This window comes from Pseudopodoces humilis, chromosome 1, assembly GCF_049639895.1.
Source record: "Pseudopodoces humilis isolate 2021_Gansu_Grassland_sample_001 chromosome 1, ASM4963989v1, whole genome shotgun sequence".
Lineage (NCBI taxonomy): Eukaryota > Metazoa > Chordata > Aves > Passeriformes > Paridae > Pseudopodoces > Pseudopodoces humilis.
The window spans coordinates 5,103,792-5,122,996 of record NC_142200.1 but is presented as its reverse complement, the minus strand read 5'-3'; the positions used below and the strand labels follow the sequence as shown (position 1 = coordinate 5,122,996).

Here is a 19,205-nt window from a genome sequence, read left to right as displayed (position 1 = left end):
TCCAGAAGAGAGGAGTCTATACCCAAGGTGCACTTGAACGTGACTCAGTGCAAAGGAATCATTTTGACTGTGAATTCAGATAAATTCAATGTCCCAGCCTCTGAAACCTTGAATCCCTTACACTGGAGTTATAAGTTGATTTTTGTGCTCTGTAGAAGAGTATTTCTTCCAATGAAAAGACTCACAAGGAACAGTCCTGATTCACATTGTTATTAACACTTTGCTTTAAAGTGATGAAATACTGCATCCACACTGTCCTGGAACAAGGACATTGCATCAGCATGACAGAACTGCTGCAGACCATGCATAGCTCTCAAAGCACCTCAGAAGTGTCACCTCTTTGTTTTACATACCTATGTGTGCATGTGCATGAATAATTTAATGTACTGAACTAGAAGGAGCTTAGTCACACTCACTGGAAGTCCGGGCAGCCCTGGTGGGCCCTGTGGACCTGGGGGACCATCTTTGCCCTGGAAAGAAAGAACAAACACTGAGGGCCAGGCAACCTCCTCAGAGGCTTCTATCAGATTAAGATTTATTACATCTAGAGTCTGCCATGGGACAACTGGGAGAAGGTGGTTTTGTAGCCCATGTCACACAGTCTATGAGGTTTCCTTGAACTCCTTCTAGTTTGGAATGGATGGCTCTCTTTTCACATTAAAAAAAAAATCAGTATTATTTATGAGTTCTTAAAAATAAAGAAAACACTGAAATCATGGGTAATTTTTTTCCAGAAGGTTAGTTATATTTGGTATTTCATCCTTAACCTTCTGGATGAGGTGTCCTGCCAAGAAGCAGATGTATATTGTATATCTTTTAAATGAGTAGTTACAAGAAGTACCTTGCTGACCATCCCTAAAAATCCCCTTAACCCACAGGACTGGACAATATCATCCCAAGTCTTTCACAATGCCACAACCTTCTCATCCATTTCAAATGGAATTTCAGCCAGCCTGATCATCTTGTCTCTGGCCTCTCTGAGAATGCTCACTGATTTCATAATCAGCCATCAGAAGGACCATCACTATTTACTTACAATGAAGTTCAGGTTGTGAAATGGCTTTGCAGAAGACACCTTGTCCCTTAGGAAACCTTGCCCTAGAAATTCATCATGGAATTACACAGTTTTGAACTCTTCCAACTCAACGGGGGCCATTCTTCAGGGAAGGTTCATTTCCAACTTTTCAAACTGAAGCTATCATCACTGAGATTACCTGTGTCTCCCAAGGTTTTCTGATGCATTACCCCAAAGCAGCATCCGAAAACCCTTCAAATCAAACAGCAGTGCCAAAATTCTTCATGGGCTTCCAGGAGGTTTTACGTGTACTGGCATTTTTGGTGGTGCCAGGAAAGAGTGCCAGGCTCCACATCTCAGCATGGATGTGCTGTGATGTCCTTCAACAGGTTGCTGGTTATATTTTGATAATCCCCACACAGGGTTCAGATATTAGCCTTAGGTTATGAAGCATCCTAACAGATTTAGAAATCCTGTTCTGGAGGCTAAGAGATGTTATTAGCAAGGACAGACAGACAAGAGGTACAAAAACTTCCACAGAGGTCCCATGGGCTGGACTGTCCTCTGGCTAACTTGGAATTTCATTTGGTGAATAAAAAAATGCTAGAACAGTAATCTTTGGCTATTTGTGGAGGTTCTACTTGCAGGCTGAATATTTTGGGGAGCTTTCAAAGGACATTACATGGATGCCAGCTCAGCTTGGCTTCACAGACCTAAACCTAGGTGAAGGCAGTGGTTGAGCACAGAGCTTAGAGCTTACCACGTCTCCCGGGTTTCCTGCTGGTCCTATTGGTCCTGGTGCCCCATCTGACCCCTAAAAAAAAAAAAAGCAGAAACAACGTGAATGATTAATGCATTTTATATGTTTGTCAACACATTCCCTAAAATAGCTGGCAACTCTGGAGCTTTCTTTAATCACTCAGCTCAACATTCATTCAATTTCTTCATTCATCAATGAAAAGCAGTGACAACCTCTGCACTCAATCAGCCTGCAAAGCCAGAAATAATCAGATATTCGAGTTTGGTCTTGGATCTTCCTTCTGAAAACAGGGGACAAATAGGAAAAAGCCTATCATGACAAAAATAACTCTGAAGAACAGCAATTATGGGAGAACAGAAATTATGTAGCACACTCTGTGGCAGGCAAACTCCTGGAGCCACGAGTCAATGCGGACGGAGGGAAAAGTCAGCAAAAGCTGAAGAACAAAATTGTCTAGGGGACATCACATTTTGCTCTGTTTTGACAGGCTCAGTTTTACTTTGCACTTTTCCTTTGGCTGTGAGTCTGTTCAGGAGGTCTCATAGGACAATTTTAAGTGTTTTAATCCCACTGGTACAGCTCTGTAGTTGTAGCAGTATTAGGTTAATAGAGACACAGCAAATGTGCCTGTTATTAACTTCTAAAATAATGCTCATGGGAGCTCAAATGACCCACAAAGCAAGTCCATGTGTTGTCCCTGCAGCAAAGTATCCAGCATCCTTTAGGTAGTGCTACCATCTGAATATGGAATTTTAATCTAACCCCCTTTTCTGGTATGTCCTGTCATTTAGTCAGTGCAGTGTGAATTCAGGCTGTGCTGATCCCCAGAACAGATGAGGGTGGCACACCCTCAGCACAGCAGAGCCAAACTGCACTGTAAGCAGCAGTATGAGCAGTGATGACTCTGGGCAATGAAAGGTGGTTTGGAGAGAAAAGTCCCTGACTCAGAAAAAAATCCCCAAACTCAAAGGGAGTAAAGCAGAGATATCACCAGCAGGAGATCCAAGTGATTTCAGCCCTGATTCTTCACTATCACCCCTTTTTAAATACAAAGAAGCATAATTTTATTCATGGAGAGAGCATAACTAAGAATGAGAAGGACTGTGATGGAGATAGATATGTATAATGCCTTTTAAATCAAAAGTAACTCACACTACATGAAAATTGGAGAAAATCCAGTCTCATAGCACTGTGTAAAATTGAGAACTAAAACGCTCTTAGATCTGCTAGTTCTAGACTAACAACTTATTCCACATACAGGAAAGCACCTATACATGTACTAAATAGTCCCTGTGGAAGAGTTTTCATCATCATCTTTGTGTTGTATAAAGAGAGCAACTGAAGCTTAGCAACAATTTATACAATGAGTTGAAGCAATCAGTGGAAAGTGGCCAATGTATTAAATAGCAATTACCATGAGTAGGCAACTCCATCACACTCAGGGGATCATTAGGAACCCACTGGAAAATGCAAACTCAGTGCACAGACAGATGGGAATGGTCCTTTCCACCACATGGAGCTTGCAATACCCTTTATCAGCAAGAAACTACAAGGACCATCTTTGTAACAGAGGAACTTACAGGTGGACCAGGGTTTCCAGGAGCCCCCGAGAAACCAGGCATCCCAGGGTGGCCCTGCAGAATGAAAACAGAGACTTTCTTTATGCATTAGTCACATACTTGTATAAAAGTTAAGTGATTATTGTGAGGTAACACTAAAATGAGTCAATTCACAGAGAGCTGGTTGTAAGGGAATAAAGATCTATGGCTTTTTAAAGTGAAACCTTGGTTTTCAAAGCACGCATTTCAGAAATAACATAGTTAATTTTCAGGTGTAATTCTTCCCACACCTATTTTAGTCTATGCTAATGGAAGATGAGAGCAGATATTGTGGAATTACACAAGACAGGAGGTCAGTTGGGAAATCAAGCCTGTTTAAAATATCCTAAAAATGTCATTGAAGAGGTGCTGATTTGCACCCTAAACCAGTGACTCAGCCCTTGGCAAAATTAACTATGAAAGTTTACTCTAATTTAAACCATTCTCATCTTTCCTGTGGCATCTCAGTCCCTCCTTAGAAGAGGTCCTCCTTACATTCATCATCTAAGACAAACAGACACACTGGCTTTTTCAACCCAAAGACACCTGAACTGGAAATCATCTGGGGATTATCCAAGGAAATGAGTAAGGGTTAGGTAATGTAGAAAATTTAAGGCATTCAGTCCAGAGGTGAGAAAACAGATGGTACTGTCAGGTTTTTATTGGAGATGAAGATGGAAGTCTGTGGAGGATTGCTATGGTTCCACTCTTTGGCAGAGCCCATTTGTGGTTTGTCAGTGATAAAGAGCTCCCATCTTCCTGCTCTGCCTCTGAGAAGGCTGCTCTTGTACAGGCATCGTAGGAGTTGCTGATGAAAGAACAATCACAGTGACAGCACTGCTGGAAAGCACACTCTGTTTTTACCTGTTCACCTTTTTCTCCTACTTCCCCAGTCATACCACGGTCTCCTTTAGCACCCTGGTAATAAAAAAAGAGCCATTGAAAGTCAATGAGATTCAGTGTTGTGACAGCTTTTTGACCTCTCTCATAAAGCACTTGGACATACAAGAATAAAACTCAAAAGTCAGGACTGAGCCCTCTTTGCCCTCCTCTTAAATTCTTCTCTAGACTTCCACAACCGGTACTGGAGCCAGAAATATATGTGGAAAGTGGCCTTTGAGCAGACCCAGCATAGCTGGTTTTAATGTTTTGTTGTCCTAGGGATAAAGAGCAATTACACATCCGTAAAGACTAGGTGGGTTGTTAGCACTTCACTAAATCACATCTTCATAAAGAATCACCTGGCCCAACAAAGGAGCCCACACCCTTCAGGGACAACAGCAATAAAATCAGCATTTCTAATGTGCAGCCAGAAAATTCATACTGAGAATGTGCTCTCCTGCTTTCTCTTTCTGTTCTAGAGACACAGGACAGACACAGCTAACTCAAATGTGCATGTGTGCATTATCAGTGCTCACAGCAAGACAAGACAGTGAGGATCACTGAGGTAATGGTGAACGAGGTGTGAACAATGCACAGAGCAATAATGAATTGCTGGCCATGGAAATAATGCAGTGCTTTACTACATGACAGCTAGGAGACAAGGGGGAGAAAAACGGTTGCTATTTATTAATAAAAGAGTTTTAATTTGTATGACCAGAAGAAATGAAGCTGTTCATGAGTAAAGATCTACAGTTCTACTGCTCTTCTTTCAGAGCAGGACCTAATAGCTTGGATAATGCTGGTAAGGACAATACATCACAGAGTCAAAAGTGCAGAGCAATTTGGGTCTTCCACTGCAAGGATCCTCCTAAGATATGTATAAAAGAGTCACAAGACAGTCTTAGTGTTTGCTCCTTCCCAGTGGTCTTACAATACTTTTTATTTTTTCATTTGAGAACTCTTTTTATTGAATTCAAGTTAGACTACTTATCAGTTACTTGATTTGACTATATATACATATACAGTTTGAAATTTATCTTGTTATTTCACCTAACTATCCATTCTTGCTGCCAAAATGTCTGCTTTCTCATGACATATAAGAACCAGCAGATGTGGTATGTCTCAGATTGCTTGGCATTTCTGCCAGTTATTGGCTTTATGGGTTACTAATTCTCTTGTAAATTTTATCCTGGAGTATACTTTCATTTTGATCAACTCTGTATTTACTTTTGAGATTGTGCTGCTGTCCCCACCACACTTTTAATTGCAAGATATGAAATTAATTAATGAAACTCTATTAGCATGTACTGCACTCTAACAAGTGTAAATACAAAGATGTTAAAATAGCAGGAGCTATTTTAGACAGTAAGTCAGTAGTGAATGGGTGTCTGGAGGAAACTGTGGCCAATCATTAAATCACCTTATCTTTCCCTCCATTGATTTGTTTTGATTTATTTCACATTAGGCAGTTGTAAAGGTTTTACTTGTGGCCAGGCACTGGCATCATGAGCAGCCTGGTGACAGCGTTCTTTATGGGAAATGCTTGAAATGTGACATTATTGGAAAACTTCAAACAAGGGAAGTTTTATGTTGACCTATGTCCTAAACCATGAAGCAGGAGCATATAGCTAAAACCACTAGTTTTTCCTGTAACATGTTTCTGGAAATATTTGGGGTTTTGGGTAAGACCACCAGAACAGATAATGTGTTTGGAGCCCAGCAGCCCACTGCAGCCTTAATTTAAGTGGTTCCAGCACATAAGATTCAAAAAGGAGAGGAACAGGCACGGTGGCTGCTGCTGAGGCTTTAATTTCTTTCTCACCTAATTTGAGTTGAAACTAAATTTTCAACAATATCCAACAATGCAATGAAATTCAACATCAAGAATCAGGCCCTTTAGATGTGTCTACCTGTCTGTGTGTGAGCAAAGGGATGGTAGAAGACACTATTAAAGTGAGACAATCCCTCATGCCATGGGCAAGGACACCTTCCACTAAGCCAAGTTGTTCAAAACACCATCCAACTTAGCCTTTAACATTTCCAGAGATGGGACATTCAAAACTCCTTTGGGTAACCTGTTCCCAAAATAATTAGGGTGACTAATTAGTCACAAGTAAGTTTTCATTAGACAGCTGAAGAAAACCAACCAACCTTTGGGCCATCGAGCCCAGGTGGGCCTGGAGGACCCCTGGGACCAGCAATCCCCTGCAATGCACAAGAGGTAGAGGTAAACACTAGTTTAGTTCATGGACTCCACAGGTCTCTAAAAAAAAGATTAGCAGGTTGTTGATAAAAAATAATAATCATAAATAAAACAACTTATAAGAAACCATCAACCATGTTCATAGAAAAACAAGGTCACAGCAGATCCAAGGCATGGTCACTCCCTCAGCTCTCTTACCATTTTCCCATCCTGGCCATCTCTACCTGGTGGTCCTCGGAGACCTTTATCCCCTTTGAAACCTGGGATGCCTGGCAGTCCTGGTGGGCCAGGAGGGCACTCACTGCACACATCCTGGGAGAGAACATGGAAAAACACATCAGCAATAGGCTGCAGGCACTTAGCAGACCCTATGGACAGCCACTATGAATGCAGCACTGTGGTGCTGGTATAATTCCTAAACCTTTTTCTGTTCTATCTCAAGATTGGGGTGAATTTGCCTTAGCATGAAGAGAGTGAGGGTCAGCAGCTGAGCTCACACGTGCTCCCATGGGAACTTTCAGTTCTGCATCATAATTGGTCATCCAGGATCAGGAAAGCAAGGAAAAGCTCTTCCTAATGGGGAGGTCAGGGAGACTAGCAAGACTGTCAAGAAAAACATTGGTTTGAATCTACAAGACCACAAAAAGCCTGTGTCTTCTGCTCCAGTCTGAAAGATCTGTGTTACAGCTTAGAGGGTGGGTTTCTAGGGAAAAATCAGGTGCAACACAACGTCAGAAAGGGTTCTGCAGGGGAAATTATTCAGCTTGGCTAAGGACAATTCATCCAATGGAGTTTGTGAAGACCAAGTGAATGCCACAGTATCCTGGCCAAATTTCATCAGGGAGAATCACTACCTTCCTCCTTCCAAACCTCTCTGAAGCATTGTCTCAGCAGTCTTTACATTCCAGCTATCCTGAGGAAATTTAATCCATCTATGACATTTCCATTTCAAAGGCAGACTCCCTTCAGTGAAAGGGGAGGGAATCCTGCCTACAAGAACATAATATAAAACAGATCACCAGGTCGAGAGTCAGGAGCCCCTGCTACAACACCCAGCTGTCAATGATCTGTTGCAAAACTGTGGGGTAAATTGTCTTTCTGAGTCTCATTGCCTACATCCACATTTATCTACTTAGAATGTAAGTGCTTGAGAAACACCCAGAAAGCAGAGTTCTAATTTCATCTGGGATTTCAAGGTGCTGCTTTTTGTACCAAGAAGCATGGAGTGAAAAAATACCAAGCAGAAAAAATGCACAAATGTGTTTGACCATAATATAAGCAAAGGAAGAAAATGAAAGAACATCAAAGTGACATCCTGTACCCAAGAATGAGTCTCTTGCTCTTTTCCAGATCAAAAATCCCGAACAATATTTTATACTGAAACCTCCAAAACAATATTGGGATCCACAAAACAAAGACAGCTCTTCACTAAAAAGTAATTTCACAGCAGCAGTCTTAAAAGGGTCCTTTGGTTAATGTGGTTGGTAAAAGAAGGTAATTTTTTAGTTTCTTTTAATCAATAAGAAAAGATTTCTTGCCAGGTTTAAGACAGCTTAAAAACTCACAACTTAGCCCACGTAAATCTATAAAGATTTTTCAGTCAACACCTATCAAAGACTGACTAATTTTTCAGAAAATTCTCTACATGGAGAGTAAAGGCAGACAGATTATCACTTTTGAAACACAGGTACTTCTGGGGTTAATTACCTGCATCCTTTTAAATTCATAATGCAAACTAAATTTGTACCCACAGTTACCCAAAATGACTCCAGTCACTGTTGAAGGTGTATGTGAAAAAATCCAGAATTTTATTAAAATGGTTTCCACTTTCTGGTTTAGATAATGCAACTTGATTGTGTTTATTTCTGCTTGGGAATGCATGCCTCAGAAAGAGCTGAGAAAGTCTCAGAGTTGTTATAAAGAACTTTGTAGGTCATTTCACTGCTGGGGAAGGGATTTTGATCTCCACTGTCAGGTCGTGTCCCAATACCAGTGCAAGTAGGAGACCTGCAAGTCTTGAGCTTTGCAAGAGTGTTTAAAGACAGCTTTTGCACTTGTAGTTCAGACACTTTCCCATCACAGAGCATTAGTCAGGTCTGAATCAAACTGAGAGATAAACTCCCACCTTCATTAAAGGCTGATTACCTTCACTAGGAGATTTATGTCCTCTGGAGTCAGCAAGGGTGGGGAACCCTGTGGAATGAGAAATTCATTATTTCAGGCAATTGTAAGAAGCATCAAGACATGAGAATTTTTTCCTGAACATGATCATGGATTCTCACTGGTTTCCCTTGTCCTGTCTAGACTCACTGGGCCAAACTTGTACTTCCCACCCTACCTTACCAATGCTCTTCATCACACCTGAGATGAGTTTTTGCTGAAGGTACTGCACAGTGGCACTAATGACGTGCCTTTAAAATGTTGGCTTTTATTTACATACAGAATATCCAGTTATTTTCATACCATTCCAAAGCCTTCACTAAACCTTTAGTGGGTTTTAGTCTTTTTCCTACTGCTCTGCTGGGAAAAGTAACAGTGGAAAAGCACCTAAGTGCACTTTTGAAGTGAGGTGTACAGGTGGAAACTGAGTTATAAGGAAGATGTAATACAGAATTGAAGTTACATACAGGTTTTCCAGGAGGTCCTCTTTCCCCTGGATTTCCAGGCAAACCCTACAGATCAAGAAAAAGAAAAAAAATTGTGAAATTATTATACAATAATCTCCTGGTTGCTTCTGCACTCTGCTGACTGATCTGAACTAGCAAACATTTTACTTTCTGCTGCTGAGCAGTACTGCTTCTTGCATATGACAAACAGAAAAGTCCTACAAATATCTGCAACTTGAACATGCTCTCAAGCCCTTGCTAAATTCATTTGAGTCACACAGACACTGGAATTGCTTTAGTTTGTTTTCTGGTCATAGGAAACACTATGACCTCTACTAGTGTGAAGGATGAAGATATAAATCTCTGAAGGCATCTGAAACAATCAAAATCAGGTTGGTTGATTGGTTGTTTTTTGTTGAGGTGTAGTGGTATCAGTTATCTTGAGGCAAAGGCATAGAAGTTACCACCATTGTGAGAATTTTATGTCCAGAAAGGCAGGATTAGGAAAAGGGACAACTTCTACCCCTCAGTGGGCACCTCCTACATGTCATTAATGAGGAATTAAGTTTGGAATTAAGGAATTAAGGAACTAAAAACAAAACAAAAACCATGTCTAAAAACTTTTGTAAAATCTTTGCATAAAGTAATGCTCTCTTGGTAAACCAAATCTTTTGAACAAGACAGTTTGCCACTGCTCAGACGATAACAAAAATCTGCATTGTGAGGATCCTTGCAGAAGTGTTTTAAGATACTTGGTGACATTTCCCCAAACCATTTTCTGCTGAATTCCTGTATCCACCTGGTCCATCACGCTGTGTCATCACTCAAGCAAGTGCATACTAGATTACCTTAAAGAGCATACAAAATTTACCACATACAAGAGCTGTCCTTCCTGATCACTTTTGTTTCTAAAGGAACAGTTTCTACTGACCATCTAAAAGCATCTTATTTGTGCTCAGCTTTGTTGATTCTGCAGAAGTTCCACATGGGGTTTTCACTGGGATGATTCCAGATTTGCTACCCAGGATGTTCATAGAATCATGGAATGGGTTGGGAGGGACCTTCAATAGCATCTAAATTCAACCCCCTGCCCTGGGCAGGAACACCTTCCACCAGACCAGGTTACTCAGAGCCCCATCCAACCTGGCCTTGAACACTTCCAGGTATGAAGCATCCACAGCTTCTCTGGAAAACCTGTGCCAGTGTTTCAGCAACTTCACAATAAAGAACTTCTTCCATATATCTAATTTAAACCTACTCTCTTCCAATTTGAAACCATTACCCCTTTTATTGTCACACCCCTTGTGTGGCAAGGAAAAGGTTGAAAGTGGTAGATTTGATGGGGAGGAAAAAATAGAGTTATTTTCACTCAAAACATCCTTGCAGCTGGAGGATTCTAAGAATATTCAGTGTGGAAAACTTCACATGCTGTGTTTTCCTTGGGTTGTTTTCTGTCTGTCCTGAGAAGTGGAGGTTTTGTAGAAGATAACAGACTGCTGTAAAAAACTTAAAAGGTGTTCCTCATAGGCTGGGGCCTCCCTGCTGGGAGAAGGAGAGATAAGAAGCTTGGAGGTTACCCTGAGCACTTTTTGCCTTTGCTAAGATGGAATAAGCTTAGCAGTGCATGTGTCCCCATTCTGCCAGTGTGGTAATGGAATAAATCTACTCTTTACACTTCAGCTCTGGATTTTGGCTGTCTTGGTTATCTATGTATATACACTTCTCACATCTTGTCAAAAGTCCCTCTCCATCTTTCTTCAAGGCTCCCTTCAGGTACTGGAAGACCACAAATAGGTCACCCTGAAGCCTTCACTTTTCCTGGCTGAGCAATCCCAATTCTCTCTACCTTTCCTTGTAAGAGAGTTGCTCTATCCCGTCAGTTGCCTTGCTTCTTCCTCTAGACTTGCTCCAACAGCTCCATGTCCTTCCTGTGCTGTGGGACCCCAGAGCTGGACACAGCACTGCCTGTGGGGTCTCACCAGAGCAGAGTAGAGGGGCAGAATCCCCTCCCTTGACCTCCTGGCCACGCTGGTTTTGATACAGCCCAGGACTTGATTGGCTTTTTGGGCTGCATCAACATCTGGATGTTGATCAAGGCATAAGCAGTGGCTTTCAATCAGTCTAGGCTCAGTAGGAGCTACTCTTTGAGATTATCTAATATTTCCAAATGGAAAATCCCTTTAAAATTTGGTCAAATACTTATTCAGGAAGGGTACTGGGTGTTCTTTCTGCACCTTGTCTCAGGCTAGTCTGATTTGCCAATCAATTCATTGTATTATTTACACAGACAACCAGATGGGGACATGGGCATTAATGACTGGAGAGCACTGTGTGTTATGACACACCACAATTACAGCTATAGGAAAAACTTGGATTTCATCCTTGAGTCTCAGTTAGTACTTAAATCCTGTATGTCTTGCTAGAGGAGAGAAAAAATGGGAAAATACATTGATTATCTTTTTCTATGTCCACGTTAAATGCTTCTGGGTGAGCAACAACCCTTCAATTTCCTTGACTTTCTAAGAGATGAAAATTAAACACAAACTGAAGTGCAGCTGAAGTGGAGCTGAAGTAGTACTGAAGTTCATGGATGAACTCTTGTTTCCTGAGGAACTAAACCTTCTGCAGGTGAGAACAAAGAGAAGATAATGTCTGCAGAAGATGTTTAGCTCAGAATTCTCCTCAGATGTCCTTCTGGGGAATTGAGTAAAGATTAGTAAATATTTTAGTCATTTATAGCTCTCCTTCTTCCACAGAATTTCAAGGTGAATACAGAGGACTGTGCATTGTTCCCAAAGCCCCTTCCCTTTCACAGATGCTAACTGTCAGGTCACGCTTTTGGCATCCTCTGCACTGTGCTTCTCAGCCACTTCTGCAAGTGGGAAGAGGGATGGCTAAATAACAATTACACAGATCTTATATTCCCAGACCTACTTTGTTCAGCAGGACTCACACAGAACTTGCTTTACGAAGTGTGATGCAAAGCAAAAACTTGAGCCATGAGAATAATCCTGGATCAGAAAGCAACACAGAAAACACAGTTCAGAAATGCCTTTCATGTTGACTAGTAGCACAGCTATAAATATATGCCATAGGGCTCACTGACAGCCTTCTGCTTTGGGATCTGAAATATGAACATGGAACTAGCAGTGTAATTGAGTATTTAAAGATCTTTTAAAAAAATAATATAGGAAAAGACTTCTTAGTTATGTGAAGAGACACGCAAGAAGAGAGCGAATAAAATGGAAATCCTTGGAAAGGATTAAGCCCAGCTATCATGCCCACATGGTATCAGATTGCCTTGAGACAAAAAGGGATGAACCCATTTTCTTGCATGCTGTATGATGCTGAGCTGGTGATATCTCTAACAGGGTGGAAATGAGATGGAAAAAGAGATTAAGTAAGCTCTGCGCCATGGCTGGCAAACCTGAAAAAAGCACTGAATCCCCAGGAAAAATCAAACAATTGCAAGGTCCAAGACTGCAGAGAATGCCCATTGAAGAATGCTTTTGTGATCCAAACTGTAAAAACCAGATGCAGATGATGGCACTTCAGCATGGTGCATTATCAGAAAGCAGGCCAATGGAAATAGAGTCAAAAGCAGAGGAAATATTGCTGGTCTATAGAGGCCTGGAGTTAGAAAAGGCTGACAAAAACAGACAAGCTGCAAACACAGAATCACAGAATATCCTGGGTTGTAAGGAACCCACAAAAAATCAAGTCCAGCTCCTGTTCTTGCACAGGACAATCCCAAGAATCACATCATGTGCCTGAGAGCATTGTCCAAACAGGCCTTGAACTCTGTCAGTCTTGGTGCTGTGACCACTTGCCTGGGGATCCTGTTCCAGTGTCTGGCCACTACCTGGATGAAGAACCTTTTCCTAATATCCAACCTAAACCTCCCCTGATGCAACTTCACATTGCTCAGAGCAGAATGAGAATGCTAGAATGAAGACATGGAAGTTAAAACTGCATCTGACAAACTAATAGGGGAGGGAACTGGAAAAGAGAAAGCCAAAAATTTCATTAAAAAAGTGAGTCTGACCAAAAAACTGCATGGCACTGAAATTAAATGCTGCTAACATGATGTGGGAATATGCACAGACACAAATAACAACTAGTGTTGGAAAGCTTATAAAGTTTGAACACTTTCAGGAGCTTGCAGCCAAGCGTGGCTGGCACAAAGCAGAATATCCAATGAGTGGTACAGAACACCAGTACAGGGAAAAGATGTCAGCCATGAGGTGGTGTGATGCACAGTACCCAGAGCATCAGTCTGCAAAATCTTACACACAGGAATGGTCTTGAAATGGGAACTGATGGAAACTGTGCTGCTGATAATGCTAAAAACAGTATTTAACTTAGCTGTTTGGCAAATGGTGCTAATTATGCCAAGGTTGTGGGTTTAATCCCCTCATGGCCCATTCACTTCAGACTTGGACTTGATAAGCCTTGTGGGTCCCTTTCAATTCAGAATATTCTTTGATTCTGTAACTAAGAAGAAATTAAATGCTGGTGCAGTTAACAGGCAAAATCCTACGATGGGGAAAATGATACTCAGGTAAGTGGTGCCTGCAAAAATACTCAAAAATTAAGAAAGTCTGTAAGGAAACATAAGTGTATAAGGGAAGTGTATTAAGTCACACAGGCATATTGTGGGATAGGTCTATAACAAGCCAGAAAATTAAACTTGAAATGCAATGTCTTAAATCAATTATATGTCACAGCAATAAAGAGACAATAGGGGGGTTAATAAGTATACTCTGGTTTGAGATATAAGTACCTTAAAACAAACAGTTCCTAAAAGGAACTTTCCTTCTAACTGGATGGGAAAATCAACCTCAGAACAGCCAACTCTGCTTTTCAAATTCATTGGCAGTAATTTATGCATCCACAAAGGTTTTGCAATTATGAAAGCAAACGCAGAGGGAAGATTAACTCCTCAGTAATGCTGGAACTTAGTTACTATAAATAATTAACCTAATTAAAAAGTGATTAATTCAATGTTTATGTTAATTAAAATTATCATAATCAAAATACAGAAAGATCCTATTAAACAGGTGCCCTCACTGCTAATAGGAGGATAAGAGAACGTCTCATTCAGATTGTTTGCTAACCTAAGGACACTAAATAGGTGTGTTGAACAGAAACATTTTCTCTCCCAGCAGACAGTCAGGGAAGAACAGATGATTCAAAACATGAAGTGTAAGGGTGGCTGGCCAAAGAGTGTCTGCTCCTTTAGGGGTATTTGGTCAAGGACCTTTTTGAATTCAACGAAGGAAGAGAAGGAAAAAGTCATAAATTACAACATCAAGGACACAAGCCTGACCAACAGAAAAGGATGGCAGTGATGGGAAGCAAGCCTGGACATTCACACTAATTGATCAAGGCATGTGGAAATATGAGGCAGCTTATTGCAGCAAGGTTACCTTATCCAGGACCTTGTCAGCTGGGAAATTAAGGTGAAAGGGGGAAATCAGAAACTAAATTTTCCAAGATTCATATCTAAGAAGCAGCAGATCTTGTCACTCACAGTAACTAATGGGCTAACAAAAACCATGGATTGCACTTCCTGGGAGATCAATCTGGACCTTCCAAGTGATAAGATTGTGAACTGGGAGACTGTGAACTGGGAGGGCTGAGGGACTGATAGAGCTGGGGAGATGCATGAGGGGCTGTGCAGGGGAAGAAAGAGCAACAAACAAAGAGGGGGGAGACAGGAAAGGGTATGAAAGAGGCTGGTTGTGTGTAAGCCAGAGCTGGCTGGTACATTTGTCTGGCTGAGCAGTCATCTGCCTACCATGGTTTGTCCTGTCATTTTATATCCTCTAATAAACCTTTCCATAGAGTCATGGGATGGTTTGGGTTGGAAGGGACCTTAAAGCCCATCTCACTCCAACCCCTTGCCATGGGCAAGTCACTTTCCACTGGACCAGGTTGCTCCAAGCCCCATCCAACCTGGGCATTCTGCTCCAGTGCTTCACTACATGAACAGTTAAGAATTTCTTCCTAATATCTAATCTAACCAGGCAGGAGGGACTTTGTCTGCAGCAGCTGGAGGAGAAAGCACTACATATAACATCATTGAACATGTAGAAATACTTTTTGATTATTCTTGGACAAGGAGATTGGCCAACTTCTCTGACAGAAGGTACTTAAGACTACACTATTTAAATGCTTGATACAGGAATACTGTCAGATTAAAATGTGATATTTTTTTTTCCAAAAGCAAGAGAAAGTAATTTTTTTAAGTGGCTGAGATCCTTAAAGTAGGCACAATGTGTAGTAATTCTCTTATGGAAAAAATTCATCATATTATTGGGGAAAAAAGACCTAAATAAAGAACACTTTTTAGGCTTTAAGAATTGGAGCTTTGGTTAATCAGAGAAAGAAATGTGAATTTAAAGACAAGAAAATTATATATGTGGAAGAAGACAACATGTCTTAGCTTTGTTGCAGAAAAAGACAATTCACAGGGATTTATGGATACAATGAACTCTAGAAGACAGACAAATAGCAAGGCTTTTGCTAAGAAGAACAGAACAAGGCCAAAGCAGTACAATTGTACTGTAAACCTAGGCAAGTATTTTCGAAACCTAAATTCTAATAAAACAAGATACTGTCCTGAGAACTCTTGATATTAGATTGAGTAGCCAACAGGTATTTCAAAAGGTGACTTTGGGCTATCTCAAAAAAAATATGACACATGCTTTTAGGAAACCAGAAAAAAATCTAGAATGTAGTCATGTAAAAAACCTAATTTATTCACCAGTGGGAGAGAATTCTGGCCAAAGCTATTGCAAAAGGAGTATTGACTCTTTCAATTCCCCTTGTAAATCTGATTTGCTATATCAGAGAATGCAAGTGATAGCAGGCACTTCGACAAGCATCTGATGAGTTTGCAACTGGAAAAATAATTCAGAGAGTAACTCGATGTATGTAAATGTGATTTAAAAGATTTTTTTTCAGTCTCAGAAAAAAAGCATGGAATATATTTGCAAAGGCCACAGCAAAGTACAAGACACTGAGGCAAGTCATTCAGGCAATTGACACTGCATGGCTTGGGAGCTGCACGGCAAATTCATATTAGCAATTCAAATTGGAGCTTTCCTATCCAATGATATCCTGTTTGAACACAGCAGAGTACAAAAATGGACATGGTTCAGAGGATACAGGAACACTGCATTGGCATACAAGGGTGCAGAAGTAGAACAAAAAGTTCCTTATGCTAGTTAAATAAAGATAAGGATCATGAAACTGCAAATGTATGACCCTGTCAAAATAGATTATCCCTGCTGACACACCAAAAATTGTCAGAATGTGCCCCATGCCTCTAATTACACCTCCTGAAACACAGATAGAATGGTTTAGCAAGTGATCAGACAATGCAGAAAGGTCCTAGAAGACATATTGACTACAATTAAAGCAGTGAGTGTAACAGAGATTGTGTTTTATAAGTTGCCTGAGGAATGGTTGTTTTTGGGTTAATTTCCTGCAGGGAAAAGAAAAATGTAAAGACCTTAGAGCTGCATCTGCAAGAGTTGACCAACCAACACTGATCTGAGCAGAGCCAGAATGAGACTCAAAAAGCTGCCTCAGGCACTCTCCTCACACAGTACAGCTCTAGGAAACCCATCTATCCTCTCTCCTGTTCACAATCTCTTGGTTACAAGTCTCAAACATCTGAGGCAAGGTGATGAGATCTAGGGACAGGCAGCAGGACACAATCAATCCCAAATCTCTGGCTGCTCAGGGACACAAGATGATGGAGGCAAAGGACCATTTCAGTTATCATGGGCTGTGGAAGAAAACCCTTGGCATAATCATTTGTCTTGTGACAAAGTATTGAGTCATAGAATCACAAAATGGTTTGGGTTGGAAGGGACCTTAAAGGTCATCCAGTTCCAACTCTCCTGCAATAGGCAGGAACACCTTCCACAAAATCAGGTTGCTCCAAGTCCCATCCAACCTGGCCTTGAACACTGTTAGGGATGGCATCCACAACCTCTGTGGGCAAGAAGTGGAAGTAGGTGGGAAGGCACCTACTAGACCACCTGATGGATGTCAGTAAAGCCACACTAGGGCTGAAAAGTGCTTGCTGTGAAGTTGGTGAGAGCTGCCATTTCAGACATAACAGCATCATGGAGCAGCACTGAGAGGAGAATAACAGGAGGCCACTTTCCCCTCTTCACAGCGTTCCCTCAACAGGCAAAAATCCAAAGATCAAGCCCTTCAAAATCTTCAGAGCCTCCTTCAGAGGACTGGTTGCCACATCATAGAGAAAAAAAATTCTCCTCTTTCTGATGCAGCACTGAAGAGGAACCAGGCAGAGAGAGGGGCCAGCTTTCCAGCTGGGAGTCTGCCACGTTCCTCTCTATTCCTCAGTTCCATGACTCACCACGGAGACAGCAGGAGAACAATGCACCAAGAGGTTAAAATGTCCTCAAACATGCACAATAGCAGCAGCAAAATGAACTCATAGAGAACTTCTTAGCAGCTGTGGCCCTGTTTTAACAGAAAGGGTACTTATCTCAGTGGACTCTAAGAAGTTCCTAGACAGCCTAACCATCGTCCTTTTTCAGTGTGGGATCTTTTCCCAGTGTATGCTGCCAAGTCCCTTCCCCAGTGTCATTTTAAAATGGTTCAGTGGTGAAGTCCCCCATTTTCCTTGAAGCAATCCTCCTCATTCCAACTGTTTTCCCCTTTGACATTCTAAGTTGTAAGAGCTCCACTGCTGCAAATCATGTCCCTTAGACAATCCTAGTAACATTCAGTGACTGCAGTTGATTATCAGAACAAATTTTTAAGGAAATGAGATCCAAGCACTGACAAATTTCTTGAGCACTTACACTTTTATTTTACTTACATCCTGGCCAGGAGGCCCCTGTGGTCCAGGGATACCAGGTACACCACGGGGACCCTGGTAGGGAGAGAACAGACAAACCCAGTAACGTGAGTAGTATTGATGAGGTGCTTCTTAGCTGAAGAGAAGAAATCCTTAACGTAATAGTTACTGGTGGAAAAATTGGAAAATTGGAGAAAAAAACAGCACCTACACAACTATGAAAGAGTTTAAGAAAAAATATAATTACAGGTCACATTGCACTATGCTGGTATCAGTCATTTCTGTGCCTCAAGGGACTTCATGTGCATCACTAAAGTCAAACTTCCCATACATTGACTGGAGAGGTAATAATGACTCTTTACAGGCGGCAGGTCTTTGAACAGGGAGAAAATATGACTGCACACAGGGCAGTAGGGAAAAGAAGGTCCATCTCCTCAGTTCCAGGCTATCACACTGGCTAGGACTGGCTGTTGTGCTGGAAATTCAGGCCAGGGTCTATGGAGACCATGATACACAGTTGTTTGTGCAACCCCAATGGATTGCATCCTTGAAAAACTGAATGTTGAGGGACTAAAGTGTGTTTGGTGAATACTGAAATCCGTAAGATTTAAGTAAGAAAAATGTTTTAAATGGTTTATTTTAAACCCTTGAGACCTTGGCTATAAGAAATGTGCCTTGAATTATGTGCCTTAAAATATTTTTGTTTTATAAATATAATACAATACAATATAATATAATATAATTTATGTTAAAATTTTTTGAATGAAGGGTGAAACAAGTCACTCATTATCTCTCTTGTAGAACTATTGACATGTAAGGCAAAGTTTCCACCAGAACAAGGCTCTTGAGTAACTCTTTCTCACAACTCAGTATAGCAGACAAGTACCTGATAATACAAAGGAGAAGTTCCCTTTGGAGGGTCAACTACCCCATGACCATTGCTCAAGCAAAACCAAAACAATTACATGTGCTCTCATAAAATGACTGGTAGAAACATAATTAGTGTGGTTTTCCCCTCCTCAAAGAATTTGGGTATAGCTAGAAAGACATACTGTACCAGGGATCCTTTGTCTCCTGGGGGTCCTGCAGGGCCCTACAAGCAGAAAAGACACAGCAATCAAAACACTTGAAATTCCCATCCTCCTTTGGCCGAGCATTAAGGCTGAGCATTAAGCATTAATAACACATTAAGGCATTATTCTCTGCACTGGACTGTGTGCTGCATTCATGAGTGTGGATGTGTTTGCACTGCCTGTGCCCATGGACAATCCCTGCTCCTGGCTGGGTCTGGAGACA

At 41.2% G+C, this 19,205-nt stretch overlaps 1 protein-coding gene across 1 annotated transcript in view; it reads right to left on the bottom strand.

The window, feature by feature from the left end:
* Positions 1 to 19,205, bottom strand: part of COL22A1 (collagen type XXII alpha 1 chain) — a 240,622-nt gene that overhangs the window by 37,850 nt on the left and 183,567 nt on the right. The window contains exons 42-51 of the mRNA XM_014258290.2: positions 18,967 to 19,002; positions 17,931 to 17,984; positions 9,086 to 9,130; positions 8,604 to 8,651; positions 6,657 to 6,770; positions 6,407 to 6,460; positions 4,238 to 4,291; positions 3,356 to 3,409; positions 1,776 to 1,829; positions 417 to 470 (exon numbers count right to left, since the gene is read on the bottom strand). Of these exons, the coding sequence (XP_014113765.1) occupies positions 417 to 470; positions 1,776 to 1,829; positions 3,356 to 3,409; positions 4,238 to 4,291; positions 6,407 to 6,460; positions 6,657 to 6,770; positions 8,604 to 8,651; positions 9,086 to 9,130; positions 17,931 to 17,984; positions 18,967 to 19,002 (567 nt within the window). The remainder of the gene's footprint in view (positions 1 to 416; positions 471 to 1,775; positions 1,830 to 3,355; positions 3,410 to 4,237; positions 4,292 to 6,406; positions 6,461 to 6,656; positions 6,771 to 8,603; positions 8,652 to 9,085; positions 9,131 to 17,930; positions 17,985 to 18,966; positions 19,003 to 19,205) is intronic.